The sequence below is a fragment of the Hippocampus comes genome, unplaced genomic scaffold (genome assembly GCF_001891065.2).
Source record: "Hippocampus comes isolate QL1 unplaced genomic scaffold, H_comes_QL1_v1.1 scaffold10, whole genome shotgun sequence".
Lineage (NCBI taxonomy): Eukaryota > Metazoa > Chordata > Actinopteri > Syngnathiformes > Syngnathidae > Hippocampus > Hippocampus comes.
In genome coordinates, this window is record NW_017805001.1 from 1,296,437 (window position 1) to 1,313,752 (window position 17,316).

The 17,316-nt window shown below is 44.0% G+C and overlaps 1 protein-coding gene across 4 annotated transcripts in view; it reads left to right on the forward strand.

The window, feature by feature from the left end:
• septin9a (septin 9a) overlaps nt 1-17,316 on the forward strand; it is a 45,074-nt gene that overhangs the window by 9,525 nt on the left and 18,233 nt on the right. Inside the window, exons 1-2 of one of the 4 annotated variants that reach the window (XM_019896313.1) lie at nt 757-887; nt 15,009-15,746. In XM_019896313.1, coding sequence (XP_019751872.1) covers nt 866-887; nt 15,009-15,746 — 760 coding nt within the window. In that variant the 5' untranslated portion in view covers nt 757-865. Of the gene's footprint in view, nt 1-756; nt 888-7,866; nt 8,168-14,377; nt 14,561-15,008; nt 15,747-17,316 lie in introns of those variants that run through there. The other 3 variants (XM_019896329.1, XM_019896336.1, XM_019896322.1) reach the window with 3 other exon arrangements.

The following is a 17,316-nucleotide window of genomic DNA, read 5'->3' on the forward strand; positions in this document are numbered from 1 at the left end:
ACTATTGTATTTTTTCTTCATTAGAATGACCCAATTAGCCAATTACTTACTAGGATGAATGAATAGAAAAAAAGATGAATAATTTCAATGACCCATTATTTTCTATTTGAAGGGGCTGTGGCCTGCGTAAGTGAAGCTCTTAGCCTCACTTCAACATAGTCCCATGGCACCAAAATGCCACAAGAGGGCACCAGTTTGTTACATTTGTATTAGAAAGGGCTATGGCCGATGTAAATGAAGCTCCCCCCTTCATGTCAACATAGTTCCTTGACAACAAGATGCCATAAGATGGCATCTGTAGACATGATTTTGGCCTGAGCACAAAAGCAGCACGTGATAGGCGTCCATTATTTTATGTCTCTTCGCATCAGGGCCCGTTTGATGTCTCAATTGGCGCTCACCATGTGAGCTCTGACCTCCAACAGTGTGAGGGATGTGAAAAGGGGTCAAGTGTCATGTGGCGTTTCCTGATCCCAGAGACCGTTGCGGTCTCTCTTTTGTAGGAATCACTTTCCTACTGTTTGACAGGCGAGCGTAAATGCGCGACTCATCGTAGGGAAGCGCCATGAAGGGAAGGGCCTTGCAAAAAATAGCCCGTCACATGCTTACAGTGGATACAATGTTGCTTCAGTCTTTAGACGGCAGCATCTGAAGGGGAGCAACATATGACCTGCACATGGGCCATGTCGTCACACTGAAGGAATCAAAAGCGGGGAGAGGACAAACGAAGCGGAGGAGAGAGAGAGAGGGAAGGAGGGAGGAAGGGAAGTCCAAAAAAAGACGGGGAGGGAGTGAGAGGGCGAGAGAGAGAGAGTGGAGTCAAAGTGCAGACGCTACATGTGGCTCTGGAGGGAGTGATCCGGTTATGGAGGGGGACAAATTCTCAGGTAAGGACACATGTTTCTTCACTCACTCGACTCCACCGACTCGTCAGGGAGCGCCTTCCACTGTCTCTTTGCGCCGCTTTACTTTCCCCTCTCTAGTTTCCATTCTCTCATTCTGTCCTCTTTGCTGACTGCATGCTTTCATTTGGGGAGGGTGGTAGGGGAGGGAGGGGGTGCTGTGCAGGATTAACAGACACGGGGATAAATGTATATTCTCGATCGACTGTTCTTTCTCAAATGTCTCTCCCTCTCGCTCATTCTGTCTTTCTGTCGTCGTTTCAACCGTGGACAGGAAAGAGCCGTGTTGAAACAGTACTACTCTTGTCCCTCGTGGCTCCTGTGGGTCACTCGTTCCTCTCTGGCCAACAGGATGTAGAAAGACTGAGTCAGCCCGCCTTGCAAATAAGACTCGAATAAGATGCACGCACACGCACGCACACAGACAGAGACACACAAACACACACACAAAAAAAAAAACCCTGTTAAATAGAGTTTGTCATCCGTGTTACTTAGCGTTCACGGAAGCTGTAAAGTCATCGGGAGGGAGGAATGAGCTGGGAGTGGAAATGATCCCAATTTGTGTGCAGCAGCATGTGTGTGTGTTAAACACTCACGGCCAAATCATTAGGTACACCCATGCGAGTTAAGATCGAATTATATTCCTTCATCTTTACTCCTACTACTTCCAACACCACCACTCCTCCTATTCCTCCTCCTCCTCCTACTCCTATTACTACAACTACTCCAACCATCACCACCACCACCACTCCTGCTACTACTACTACTACTACTACTGCTACTACTACTACTACTACTTTATTAAAATTTAAATTGAAAAATGCCAAAAATAGAAGGACTTTCAATTCAATTCAATTCAATTCCGTAAAATAACAAAACAAAAAAAAGATAAAAGATAAAGTAAGCCCTGTCATTTTAAGTAATATATTTATAGTGATAGCAAAAAAAAAATAAATAAAAAAATGTCATATCCAAAACAAAAAACAAAAAAAAAAATTGGACTCTGTAAAATAGGTATTTTACTAAGTGTGAGATAAAATAACGTAAATATCACCATAAAATTATGCTTTTTCTGGTCATGTTCTAATAATAGCTCAAAGCATTTCTAAAGATAAAATCACTAAAAGTACAAACCTTGAAGAAAAATATGACATGAAATAATATTAGTTGAATCAAAATATTAATCAAGTTGATTGCAAAAGGTAAATAATGTCACTGTAAATGACAACATAATCATAAAATATCAAGTCACAGATATCAGTAATGATTGGAAAATATTACAAAAAAAATTGTACAAATAATTTATTATCTTATACGTTATTGTCACAGCCTTGCAACAAAAAGCACCTTTCGCCAACTCATTTTATTTATTTTTTTTACCCAATGAACAACAAATGAAAATGTGTATTTTCCTTCATAGTTCATCAATAGTTTTCTCAAATTACAGCCACAATAATAAACACCGACAGAAGTTTCCCGTATCTGGATTTGTCCCTGTTCCGACTGTGTCCTTGTGAATATAAATGCATCCATATCTTAAACTGTTTACATCAACGTCGTCGTGTCTGGCGTGTGTATTTTATTTAAAGCAGCTATAATTTACAATGTCACTTATGGTGGTGGAGCGGAGGGGGTGCGGGGGGGGGCACCTAGAGCAGCTCCATTCATTCGCAAGGAATTTAGGAGCCAGACACTTTCCCCAGGAGTAGACGGAGATTAAAAAAACAGGAGGAAAGAAGATTTATTTCACCACACGGGCAGAAACGTGACTCCAAATGACTGCTCATGTTGCTCCAAGTTGGACTTAGAACGTGATAATATGTCAGCCTTATGTCCGCATCTTTCCATTCCATCAAGCTTGGCAAATCTTCACAAAGCGCAGTCATTATTATTTCTGCGTATCCTCAAGTGCATATAGCGTTGTGTGTAATCGCTTCACGTGCTAATCTGCGCCCGTCATGAAGTGACGCTGATGCGCAAAGCCTGCTTTGTTTGCGCATTGAGTCAACAGCCCCAGAGAGTGACTGAGCTGAATGGGGGAGAAAAAAGGCCATCGGCGTTTTTTTTTTTCCCCCTCCCCATTCACTGCAGTCACTGTGAGGTCAGCTGATGACCGCGGATACAGTGTGACACATTCACTCTCAGTCAATGCAGAGTGAAATGTCACCCCTCTGACGAGGGTGGCAACTTTCTGGAAGGTGCCCAAGTATCCCTACATTATCGAATGGACAGAAAGTTGACTCAACATCACGGTCATTGGTCAGTGTGAACCAGTGAACTTGTCAATGTAGTAACAGCAATTGAACCGTTTGGATTCTATCATTTTTATTTTGTTCAACAATTTTTATTTTCAGTCAGTTTTTATTGTTTTAGTCTATTGCAATATATTTTTTTAAACTTGTGTGTTTATTTTAATTTCAGAGATTGAAAACTTTTTTTTTTCCAACACCCTCAAAAAAATCTTCAATTTTGGATAGGGTGAGTGAGATGAGAAATACAGAAAAAAAAATATCGGAAAAAAAAATCAGTGGGTGTCAAACGGCGAATATGCAGAGGTCGACTGTAGTTTTAAGTTGTAATATTAGTAATCACCACTAGATGGCAGGTGAGTCCTGGGTCATCCCCTGGGCATGTCCCACCGGCAGGAGCGCATGTCCCTCCTGCCGGTGGGACATGCCCAGAACATCTCACCAGGCAGGCGTCCGGGAGGCATCCTAATCAGATGCCCGAGCCACTTCATCTGGCTCCTCTCGACGTGGAGGAAAAGTGGCTTGATGAAGCGTCTCACCTTGTCTCGAAGGGAGAGCCCGGACACCCTGTGCAGAAAACTATTTTGGCCGACTGATGACATTTATGAAAAAAATAAATAAAATTGATGCAACCCATGTTTCTAATCATATCCTATGAGGCTTTTGGGGGATGTTTTATTGTTTTTTTTAAAACAGTTCCTCTGTTGCATGGAATACTCTCTCATAGCCATGTGTTTTATTTCATTTTTTTTTAAATTTAAATCTCATTCGTAATGTCCCCCATAAATTAGTTTCGGACCAAGCGGCTGAACTCTGCGGCCGTGTTGTGGTGGTCGCCACGGCAACGCACTGAGTAGAACAATATGTGAGCGCAGAGAGGCTAACAAAGAACTGTAATGCTGTCTTGTCCACTCCATCCTTTCAAGTTATTACCCAGTGGAGCGCTGGAGGTGGTGGTGGTGGTGGTGGGGGGGTGGAGCAAAGCGGGTATTATTGATAATCATTTCCATGGAGGATGGCTTCCCATGCGTGTGCCAATGCAGGCACGCACACACACACACACACACACACACACACACACACACACACGCACACACACACACACACACACACACACACACAACACCACTCTTATACCACACACACACACACACACACACGAGTCATGTTGCCAACAGGTGCTGCATTTCATCAAGATGCACAAAGCTAGTGTGTGTGCTGCTGTTGCACATTTTGTATAAAAAACAGCTGCTGTGAGTACAGCTGTGCATGCACTCATGTGGTTGGTTGTGTGGGGGTCGGGGGTGGGTGGGGGGAAGCACACAATGTGGGACAGTTTGTCATCGGAATACTTTCCACTGACATTCATCACGTGGGGTGGCAAAAGTACTCACACTCTGTACTTTTGCGGAAACGCATCAAAAATCAGGAATAGCACTAGTACTAGTAGCCTTTTGTTGGTGTGTCATATTAGTATTTGTTGGGAGTAATTTAAATAGTTCTAGTGGTGGTCGTACAAGTCCAGGTGGTGGTAATAGTAGTAGTGTATTTGTAGTAGTTCTAATTATGACAGAAGTGGTCACACTTACAAAAGTAAATGGAGTAGTAATAGTGTCTGGACTATGTATCAGTCGCCATTTAAATCGTTTTAATGGTAGTGGTAGCAGCCAATAATCGTGGTGGAAATATTTAATGGTGTGTTAATGTCACGTTTTCCTTTGCGTGTCCTCTCCCACCGGTGCTATCTATCTTTTTGCCTTCCCCGTCTTCCTCCTCTTCATTCACGCTGTCTCCTCAGTGAGGACGAGTCGGGTACAGTGCCTTATTATGAGCGTTGCCGTGACAACAAAGACAACCAGACAGTCCCCCCCGCGAAACATGCACACGTCCAATGCAAACCTCTGGCACTTATGGTCATCGTACTGCCTGACTCGTGTGTGTGTGTGTGTGTGTGTGTGTGTGTGTGTGTGTGTGTGTGTGTGTGTGTGTGTGTGTGTGCGCTTATGTTGAAGACACTGAACTTAAATTTATCTCCGTTGGCATTTGCTGTAATATTTAACAGCGTTGATGAAAGACTTTGCATGCTAGTGTCTATTTGTGTGTGTGAGTGTGTGTGTGTGTGTGCCTATTTGGCATTTGCAAGCCTTGTCACCCTTGGCATAACTATCGCAACAGCCGTGCTCAGCCTGGCGTCCGTTTTTATATATTTATCTGCTTCCGCTTTCTCAGAGTGGCGCTGGTGGTCCGTCTTACATTTGAATAAAGTGTCTGTCCCGTCATGTGGAGCAGCGCGGTGCGACATAACACACGAACAGCTGTACATTCAAACATACTACCGGTACATTACAGTACATTTTGTCTTTCATCGAAGGCAGCTGAAGCTATTTATGTGAGTGTTTTTTTTTCTTTAATCATATTATGTGTGTTGTTGGAAATATTAATTGATGTAAAAAAAAGCTGTCAGAACGTACATAGCGCTGTGACGGTTCACCATGTGCTCGTTAATGCTAACATTAGCCAAAAATGTCCACTCCGTTATTGTCCACCCTGTCGGCAAGCTAACCTTATTTTGCTGTTTGCATTTCCATTGTCTGCTTGCAGTTCATTAACCAAAAGAGAAGTGTGGGACTTTGACCAAGATGAATTTCTAACAGCATGGCATCGCCTCAAATAGAACAAGATGACGTTTGTAAAATCTCAATGTTTTTGGGTGACACGGGGACATTCCAAATGCATCTTATAAGTGATATTCACTCCCCTCTCTAAAAATGCCGCAAACTCTGATCTCAAAACGGTCTCATCTTACAACATCACACTTCAATACAAAAGCTGATTTGATTATTGGAAGGAAAGCAACAGAAGCGCGCATGTGGCAAAGACGCACTCAAACTTCCACTAACGACCCAGGCTAAACTGATAGCTCCTCCCCGATAGCTTGTCTTTTCAGTCGAGATGTACCACTTCAATATACTTCATTGTCACCAATTACTGTATTTTTTTTTCCCATTTAGTCACGGTTTTGTGAGCATCTTGTATCTCTTATCATGACTCTCATGATTATGAGCGACTCCTTTCTAGCTTGGAACAAAAGGCATTCTAGTGGTGTTCCGGTGTGACAGTTGTTACAGCGGATTGGATTAGTAACGTCTGGGCTTGCAAGGACACGCAGTGGAACGAAGTGGGCCTGTCACCAATTTGCGTGTACGTGTGGTTGAAAAAGACGGGTCAGTTGCTAGGCTGAGTTCATTCATGTGCTTCTTCCCTAACGTGTTTTCGTACTTGTGCGTGCATCTGCCGCGGCCACATGCGTTCTCGCCGAGTTAAGAGTGGGTGTGCAAAGCTGAGCGTGTACGTCTGTATGTGAGGAATTGCACTGGTGGGATGAGGGTGTGTCCCAGAGTGGGATTCTCCACATGTCGCTATTTTAACAACACAGGAGATCGCTTTACAGTGCAACACGGTTGCCCGTGGCAACAAGGATTATTGGTAGGTACAGTGCTGACCCCTGCTGGAGAAAAATGGCATATATGGTGGGGATCATGTCGCCAAGTATGCCGCGGTGTGTTTAATGTCAAAGACAAGTTCTAAAGAATTTCTTGCATTAGTTCAACGGAAGATTATTTCGTTTTGGCCACTCGGAACTGCTCTGTGAATTTAGGCACTTTACCTGCGCCAAAGAATTTACATCTGGCTCACTTCAAGTGTTGATAGTCCAGCCATATGTGCAGCTTTCTTTGCAGCCAGGAATATCATCGTCTATTAGCTATTTTTTTTCTTTTCATATTTTGCATGGTCCAGTGGCAGAAAAATGGGATGCAAGTTTGCTCCATGATTGCAGGTTTTGCTTTGCTGAAGTCAAAACTTTTTTCGGGGGGGGGGGTCATAAATCTGCATGCTGGTGTGTGCGCTAAGAACCATTCTGTGTTTACGATGAGTAAATATGTTTAAATCAACCCAAACTACACGCCGTGGTTCCAATATAAGCACGATGTTGGCCGTGAGGCTGACAACCATCCAAGATGTTAATTCCAATCGTGAGACAGAGCATCCAAAACGCAATTATTTTTAAAGAATAGAGCATTGGCTTCAAATCTCCAGCCTCAGAACTGTGAGGCGGATTTGCGAAACGCTAATCCACCAAATGTGTCAGACGATCAACCGGAACATTTACAAAGAGATTTTTTTTTCGGCGCGTGATAAAAGTTGGGAGGTTTGGCAGGACAACTTAAGGTGACTGCATGTCATGAGCATCTGACAGTTCCTGGACGAGAACATTGCTGGAGCGATCTTCCTACCTACCCTGACCTGGCTCTGCGTGATTTTGTTTCAGCTTTTCCAAAGTCAAAAGGACCATCAAGGGGTGAGGGGAGGGGGGGGGCAATTTTGAAGACATGGACAACATCAAGAGGAGCTGCGAAGGATCCTGCAAAAAAAAATCTTTGCGCATGAAGATGTAGCCAGTCCTGGAACTTTTGTGACACACTTCGCGTATGTTTGTCTTTGCTTTGCTGGACACGGATGCCATTGACAAAAAAACCTCAGTCTCAACATCAGCTCCATCAGCTGACAAGAGTAGCTTTCAGTCATGTGACTGAGGCCACAGGAAGCGGGCCCGTGAATAAACCGTGGAAGTGGGAGGGAAAGCGTGGATGGACGTGAGGAGGGGGGGGAGGGAAGGCAAGAGGGCGAGAGAGAGAGAGGGGAAGCAGAAGGGAGGAAAAGAGGAGGCGAAAAGGAGTTGTGAAAAAAGTACGCAGAGTTAGAGAAGAGCGTCTTTAGCTCGGTTCTGCTGTTTTTCTTTTCTTGCCCTCCCTCCTCCTGTTCTCCCTTGTGCCGGATTCCAAATTTGGGATTTGTTTAAAATCTGGATCGCTCCTCTGGGCGACGTTTCCTTGCTGGGTGAAAGGGAACCCTCGCATGATAAACACACTCGTCCTCCCCCCCACCCCCTAAAAAAAAAAATGTCTGATTCCACAGTCAACGCTCACTTGGAGGGGATCATATCAGACTTTGAAGGTTAGTTGCGTTCTTCCTTTTCTCTCTGCTGCCTTTCTCGCTCTTGTCAGTGACTATGCAACCCCTGCCATGAGGACGGCAGCCTTCGATGTTTTCCACATGTTTGATTGGGACTGGACGGCACGTTTGGAAAAACTGAGAGGGCTTTCTTGACATCTGTGGTTGCGGTCGAAGGGAAAATGCATGCTAAAAGTGTTCTGCACTGTGTTTGTTAATGCTGTTGTGAGCTCGTAGCTGCGAAGCCCCAAAAAAGGGTGCAATCAGCCTTTCTCCTCAGGAACCTGACTCACGATATGGGTGTGCTGCTGACCATAAAAAGCCTGGTACTTTCTTTTAAAAGTATATTATTATACGTACAATGACTTATCACTGGGGTGGTACCCTCAAAAATACTGTTTGACTACCATTTATACGTGATCACCAATGTCACATAAATGTCTTTTGGACCTCGGGGAAGGTTACAAACGGTTGCATTTTTTTCATAGCATAATAGTAGATCCCGTATATTCTGCCGATCGATTGCCGAACAGTCCAGGGTGTAACCTGCTAAAAGGGATGGTGGATTAGATTAGCACCGATGGCTTTTGGACAACAATGTAGATCAGTGCTTCTCAAACCAGGGTCGCCGGACCCGCAGGTGTCTGTGAGCCAAAATTGGGGGCGGGGGGAATCAACAAAATAATGGACAATAAATTATTTTTGAATTATTTACACTTATATACGGGGACGGGGACGGGCACGGGCACGGAAATAAAATAAAGACATGGAACCAATTAGTCCTCCCGACCTCAGCTTTGGGTTCAGTTAACTCATTTGTTGCCAGCCGTTTTTAAAGCAGGGTTGCCCATTTTGCTCGAGCGCTGAGCTGGCACCTGTTATTTTGGTGATCGGGATAAGATCGGGAGCACAGAAATGTTAGATGGATCATCATGTGGATTGTACATATGCTACCCCCGTCCGTCTCTGACACAAGAGTGCATGGCATCCATGATTGTAATTTTTGGAGGAGTTGCTTTGTTGTCCCACTAGCAAATAGCTGCTAATAAAGTTATAGACCGCAATTGGACTGTGACTGTCCTTCCATTTATCTTCAGTGCATGTTCTCATTAGTCCACCTGACTGTGGGTGAGAGGAGGGCGATACACACCCGGAACTGGTCGTCAACCGGTAAACGATTATCAGACTGTAGATGATCGGACCATGTTTTGCTTATCTGAGATATCAGTGTGTTTTGTGCAGCCATGTTTTTTGTTTACATTTGTTTTTGAGGTCACATCTTGAAAGTTTGGAAGCTGTCCCGGCTGCTCGGAATGCTGTATTTGTACAGGTGGCGTCCGCGGTTGTAGTGTTTTGTTGATTTGATGCCATAACTCAAGACACTGAGCGCAATGGGAGCTCAAAATTCACACCCATGTTTGAAATGATGTAAGACTCAAGCAGCTAAAAAAATAATACCTAGTAACATTCAGCTTAAAATGTTTTATGTAGTGAAACATCTTTTCAGTCGTATTTTTTCTTCTACATTTCATAACAAACATGAAATAAAAAGCGTGCTTGTTTTTTTTTTGTACAGGTAACATTGAAATTTTCTTGAACTTGTACATCCCACCCAGCTGACTTGTGCCTTATCTAAAACTAAGAGTCTCAAACGTGGGTTTGAAATAGGACAGTGATTTGAAATTGGACTAGCAAATTGTGGATGTAAAATTTTTGTACAATTTTTTTTACATTGTAAGGCAGCTGGCTAAGGTAAAGCCTCTTTTGTTCTCAGTAGCATTTCAAAAAAAATCATCCATACCTCCTTTACATCTCGGCTAGATTACTATAATGTACTTTATTGTGGAATCAGCCAGTCCTCCCTCAAGTTTTTCCAGTTGCTCCAAAATGTTGCGCTCACCTCCTAGCTTAAAATGCATTTTTTTCAATGGCTTCTGACTCAGTAGAGGTTAAATGGCCCCCGGTCCAAGCTCTGGAAATCCCTGGTGTAGGGGGAACCCCTGGCCCCCAGCCCCTCCCCTGTCAGGGCTCCTCTTCGTTTTCATCCCCCCCCCCCCCCACCCACACATTCCCGCTCCTCTTCATCCTCTGTCTGTTCCACCGCTCGTCCTCTCTCAGCAGCTTGTCCATCCTCAGGCCTTTCCCCCTCCTGTGACTCTTACTGTCGGGGGATGCAAGAACTTGACTTGTACTCTACCACCACTGACGCCTTCAGTGGCACACCCCAGCCATTGGGAGACGCATCCGCACTTGTCCGGGGCGGCTTCTCTGTCAACGCCAGTTTGTTCGCGGTATGCACTCTCAATCTCCCGCTGGCTCGTTAGGCATTTAAATGAACAAAGATGGCCGGGGGGGGTGTGGGGGGGGGGGGGGGGGGGAGAGAGACATGTCGGCCATGTGGTTTACAATCATGCTTTTAGTCTCGTGTGTGACACATAATGGGCCACTGTTCTTGTCAGTGAAGTGTGTACTTCCCCTGGATGGTCTTTTGCGTGCCGATGCATTAATTTCACCAGTGTGAGAACACTGCAGCGCTTGCAGCACAACTCTGCGGTAGTGAAAGCTTTAAGTCAGATGCCTCCCAGGTCGTACAATTCAGACTTCAGAAAGCTCCGTGATCATTTGGCTACCTTTGAACGTTTTCAACTCTTGAGGAGAATCGCGGGCCAAGCTATCCTGCGTCTCACACGAAAAAAAAATCTTGACGCCGAGCTGCTGAGCCTTCCGTTTAGCTGATGCGGTTAATATCATTTTGTTCCACAAAGAGCTCAAAGGGGACACGTTCTTTTGAAAAACAGGATCTTTCCGCGGAGCGTAAACACGTCTCGATAACCCAGCAAGCAGACATCTGGCTTCTATTGATTTCTTTTGTCGCTGCAGCTGCCACTTATCTCTTTTCTCTCAGTTGACCTCTTTCCTCCTTGCTTATGGGAGACTCGCTGGCTCAGGGAGAGGAAATTCCACTGGAGCTGGATTGCTTGTGGGTGACGAGGCTAGAACACAAATGTTCAATGTCAGAGGAGATCCGATACAGAATGTGGATTACAGGGAACTGCTGAAAATACCGTTTTGATTGACATGGTCAGAGAGTTTGGGGCACCAGTTTACAGTCAGGGTCCCCTTAACAGTGGTGGGCTGTGTATTTGGTGCCTGAGCCTTCAGTGGGGACATACATGACTTCATACCACCACTATCACTTTGCAGTTGTCGAAACCATCGTTTCTATACAAAAAAAATGCAATATAAGTCCATTGAAATGTGCCATATACCTGTATACCATCTGGAGAAGTTCAGGATCAATATTTTTCTAAAAATAATAAAATAAAATACATCATGCTAAGCGATGTTGACTATTAAATGGATTATTGTGCGCAGATGGCTCCAAAATGTGTTTTGCTAGTGCAACTAGGCTTGCTTTGACCATCTAATCAGAGGATGGAAAAATGCCGACTTTATTGTGAGCTAGCTAGCTGGCCCTGCGAGGCAGATTTGCTTTCACTCCGCTCCTTGCCTCGTTTCCACAACCTTGCCATTTTGACTTATCAGTCGCCGATACTCCAAAAAAATAAATCTATCTTTTTACTATGTCCAAGCCTGGTTCCGACAGAGATGTGCTGGCTCACTATTTGACAAGTTTGAACTTGGCAAGTGGGACAAAATGGAGGTCTAGATCTTTAATTCGCAAGTGTCAGATCTCTTGCTTTCATTACTATCTGATGTCTTCCCCTGGATGGACTCTTGCGTGCTGATGCATGAACGAACTGAACACAAGTTAAGTCCCTGCGCACGCATGATGCAAAGCAGTGTTTAACCTTGCACTCCAGCTGTGTTTAAACAGCCGCACACACCTACAGCTGACAACTGTCTCCGGTGCGTCTATACAAGGCGTCCCGCATGTTAGGTTTCAGTCATCACACAGCAAAACTCACCACAGTTAGCACAACAGCAGGCAAACATGTTATTATGTCAAAGTCGTGGTCAAACAGTCTGTGGAATAGGCTCGCACTCTTTTTGTTGTTGTTGTTTACAATGGACAATACATGCAATGAACTGTCGCTATAACACGGTTCACCTTTGGCAATTTAGCTGTTTCATAGATTTTTTTATTTTTTTTTGTGCAGTTTTTTTTTTGACAGTGAATTGTGTCCTGCATCCTGATTGGCTATGGGACTGTTGCCTTCAGATATGAGTTTCATTTGTTTCTTGACTACTACGCTAACTGTCACAACAACAACACTGAGATGATTGGAAGTGGAATTTAACCGTTCCGCCCTCCCCCCAAAAACAACAACAAAGCTTCTCGTAAGAGCACAACTATTAGTATAAAATAGCATCAAACAAGTCTTGAGTTAGTCAGTTGATGCTTTGACGTTTGACCTTTTTTTTTTTGTTTCTTAAAATAATTAGCATTGCAGCCCTTGTTTTAAATCGGAGCATAACGGACTCGGCATCAGCTAACAAATATGTAGCAAAGCCAGTTTGAGCCATCAAAATGACATGACATCATGTGATGAACAAAGACCTTGTTGTGAGGGACGAAATAAGATGAGACACAGCACTCACAAGAACATTTTTTTTTCTGGTGTTATATCTACAAAAGCCACTTGAGGACTGATAGTTAGCATATTACCTCAAGCTCTGACATGCATGTCGACTGATACAGTGTGGGAATGACGTTTTGGATCAGGAAAAAAATGCAGTGAGTGAACAATTGTGGCTTTATTTCTGGAAAAATAGGCCTCAGTCTTGCAGTATGTCAGACTTCATTACAGTAAACACCTCAAGTAATAATTGCACAGGAGTGAATTGCTTTTTGTTTGGCTTTCTGATGGTGCCGGCCTCAAAAACTCTTTTTGTCTCTTTATTGTCTAAACCTCCAGACTCTTCTTTCTTGGGGTGACTTAATGCCACATGGCTCCCACAGACTGAGAGAAGAGCCGGAGTTTTACGACACTTCTCAGACAGTTTCGAAACATGTACTTAAGTTTAATTGGTTAATAACATGTCAATATCAATTTGTGAAAAAATATTATATCGATCATATCGACACGTGACAATATGTATTCCCACACAAAATTACAACAATGTGGAAGTCAGCAATCACAAAATGTTATGTGAGGTTTCACTATAAATCTGCTTTGGCATCAACTAGACATATTTGGTTGATGGTCAACTTCGTCATGAAGGAAAAACTGATTGATGGTTCAAGTGAACGTACTGATCCACTATAATGAGAAGTTTGACCAAGAATCTTTGGGCACAGAAAATGCTGCTGATTCACACGTAGCGTTATTTCACATTGCACCGAGTGAATACTGTGAACCAGCTGCTTCTCTTCTGACTCACTTGCTTACTACCATCAGCCACAGAAGCGCTGTGAAAACAGCAACGCTTCCAGGAAGAACATCATCTCCCATGCTAGTGCCTAGCCTATAAGAGGGACTGATGCCTGCGTAGGCTGGGTATTTATTTAGGACAGAGAATAATTGCTGCGGGGCCTGCAGCGGCTGTGGTTTGGGGCCTTAGCGGAGACGAGCCAGATGTCACCTTCACATCTGTCTTGAAACAAACGGTGGCTAGAGAATGCGTTCTTTAAATAACTAAGTGGGATTGTTGTTGTGCTGAACAGAAAATAGTGACACTGTCAGAGGATTTATTTGGCTTCAGCAGTTTTAAGTGGTGTAGAAATGCACCATTTGAGCATTTATGAGGCACTGCCGAAATGACGGTGCACGAGTAGAACCACTGCAGCAAAACTGCAATAGTTGTCTGTTGCTAGTATCATTATTAACATTGTAAAATCTACTTAAAAACATAGTCGCTCATTAGTGGGAGGCCTATCTATAACTATGATGTTGTTATACGAGTTCGTTTGTTAATACGCAGCAATATCATAGAGTAGTAGCACAAACTGTCGCAAGTTTGACTGGTCAAAGTGCGCTTGGTGAGCTAAAACTTTAATTGGATTGGGCCACCAAAAAGTATGCTTTATTTATTTTATTTTTAATATATTAATGTATCAACGCCCAATACAAATATGTGAGCAAACATAGAGGTTTCACGAACAGACAAGTTTTTTGAAAGATAACGTTTTTTTCATACGAACAATTTCAATCACTTGGCGTGCGAGGCGACGTTTGCGCATGCGCACACAGTTGAACAGGTGTTCTTGATGTGTGCCCACCGAGGCCGAAGATGTGGACGTAAATTCTCCCTGTAACATTTCGTGTCTTGAAGTTATTTTCTGAGTACGAGGTCCAAACGGCAGGCGGACGTCTGTATTTGTTCGCTCGTTCTTGTTTTGACGACGGCGAACGTTGTTTTTTTCAGCGAGTGCTTTTCTTAGATTTTTACCAAGCGCTATGCTGTCGAGCTATATGAAGCGCGTCAAGACAGGTGAGGTTCGCGTGTGTTAGCTCATGCAAAAATAAACGTTGGTTGAAATAGAGGCTGACCATTGTAGGTTAAAAAAAAAAAGCGTTGCTATGTGGAGGTGATTGGAGTGTAAATGCACATTTTTCACGCACACTTGTGTTCACAGCATTTTGTTCCTCTCGTCTGCAGTTGTGATGGTTTGTAGCTTCAGCTCTTCCGGGTAAATGAAATAAAGGAATGCGCGTTTAAAAAAAAAAAAATGACACCACACATTGAAGGATTATCACTTGTCTGTGTTGGACGGCCAAAATACAAGCATTTCCGGCCGTGCCTCACTTGACGTTTTTAGTTCATGTTTGGTTTGCTTTGTTTAGCTTTTTTGCATACTTATGGTAGGATGGGTTCAGGCTGAATAGAGCCAATGTTAGTCTTCTGTTTCGTGCCTAACCAGAAATATTTTGTTTTCCAGCTCTGAAAAGGTCATTTGAAGTGGAGGACACTGATTCGTCCACACACCCTTCACCTCTGTCCCGTCGGACCACCAACCCCCTCCGCTCGTCGCTCTCTTCCACCTCCAGCCAGAGGAGTTATGACCTGAGCTCCCGCAACTCTGACTACTACTCCGCCAAATCGTCTCCCTCCGATTCTTCCAATCCACGATCCCCCAAAACGGGCATGAGGCGCATTGAGTTATCGGGGGGTCGTAACCCCGACTCGGCTTCCTCTCGCCGCACGGAAATCTCCATTGAGGTTTCCTCCAAGCAGATTGATAACTCTCCCAGTGCCGGCATCACTCGTTTTGGCCTTAAGCGACCCGAGGTGAGCCTGGGTAGTCGGAGCACACCACCTGACGGCTCCCCTAATCCCAACTCCAGTTCTGCAAGCAGGCGGCCTATCGAGCCACCCGCACCTCCCAGGAGGATCGACGCCCAGCTCTCATCCGCGCCCGTCTCTCGAATCCCCGAGCCGCCTCAGAGAAGAGCGGAGCACCCGTCATCTACCTTCAGCTCGGTCGAGGTGGCTCGCAGGCCGGAGATTCCGAGCTTCAGACAACCGGATGCTTTGGTGCCAGCCGCCGCAATGGAGAACAACAACCACCACCTGCCACCTCCTACGCCCAGTGCACCTCCGCCCTGCCTGGCTGACAGCAGGGTGGACTGGGTGCCGCCCGCTGTCACAGAGACCCCCGCGACTCGACCAACAGACCGTGAGTAACCGAAAAGCACTTCTATTCACACAGCACAGGATAATTGCAATCCTATTTCAATTGGGCATTGACTGCACTGATTGCAAGGGAGGGAAAATGCTTAAGGTACGGACGAGCTCAAATGCAAAAACGAGTTCGACTGTCCAGATCAAAGTCCTCTGAACGCAAAAAATTGGTCACATGGACATTTTACCACTGTCATTTTGTATAGGAGGATTTTTGCGGTTTAGAATGCAGAAGTAAAAAAGAAAGGGGTGTCTCTAAACTCAAATGTAGGCCATAGGGGTGATGATGACATTCGCAGATCTTGTTCCTCAACAACAAGGAATTAAGGAAGTAAATAGTCAAGCAGAGGATACAGTGTTGTGTTGGAAACTAGTTAATTCGCTTTTTTTTTTGGTCTCGAAGAGGGATTCTCACTGTGTTGTACTAAGACCACTAGTGGGATGTGGGCTCCCTCTTGTGGTCTATAGCAGAATTTCTCAATCAAACGTTCAAACTATGCATGTTCAAGTGGCTTTAATATTATTTTTCTAATCCAGCACAGTGCATTTTAGTACACTTCAGTTGTATTTAACTTAAGTATACGATACATTTTGTATTTGATTTTTCAGAAGTGTTGTTCAAAAATGTTACAATTTTGGACTTATGTGCAATAAATGAACCATTTGTATTGACTTATTAAAGCAATGCTAATGTTGAAGTTGTGCATAATGTCGCAGCTTCTTCCGGTGATCTCACATTGAAATGTAGTTTTTGATGAATACTTGGGCCTAATACAATGCTCCTCTATGTGAATTCATATTCCATATGGGAGTACTTGGAGAACTGAGCCTTTTTTGAGGTGGTACCTGAAAGTTTGAGTCGCCACTGGCCTACAATCGACATTGTTTGTACTGGAGTTAAAAATAGCCAGGATGGTGATCGTTTCCACCTGTCCTTTAGCACCACCATCTGGACAAAATGTGCATGTTCAAGATGGTATCTCAGGCCGCCAGCCGCACTCCTAATTCCTATTTATTCATCAGCTGGGTTGTCGTGAATTGCATTCTTATGAAAAAAGTATGCATTGATGGCTTTAAAAAAAAAAAACATACCCCCATTACTTTATTAGTCGATGTTGTAGTCATTAAGTATTTGGGGTTGGCATTTGACTCCTATTTTGTTGTCTCAATTCAGTTTCTTGATTTGAATGACTCATTTTTGCGCGGCTATCTGGAGACAGCTGTAGCTCGCTTGTTGTGTTGCAAGCAGGCGCAAGCGGCCAGGAGGTGATACATTCCAAATCTGGAAGCCATAAAAACGCCTCCGGTTTTCACTCTTCGGCGGTGTTTCTGACCGTCTATTCAGCAAAAAGATAAAATGACAAGACGTGGCCAGGCCAGTCAGTCAGTGGACCCGCTAAATCGGCGGAACGGGTTTGAGTGGGTGAAATCGAAGTGGGAAAATAAAAAGATACTGTGGAGTTGGACAATAAGGTGGTGTGAAAATGTGTCATTTCCTTTGTGCCAGTAGACAACCTAACATTTTTGTTCTAACTTTTTTAAAATGTATTTAGGCTTTCTTTGGC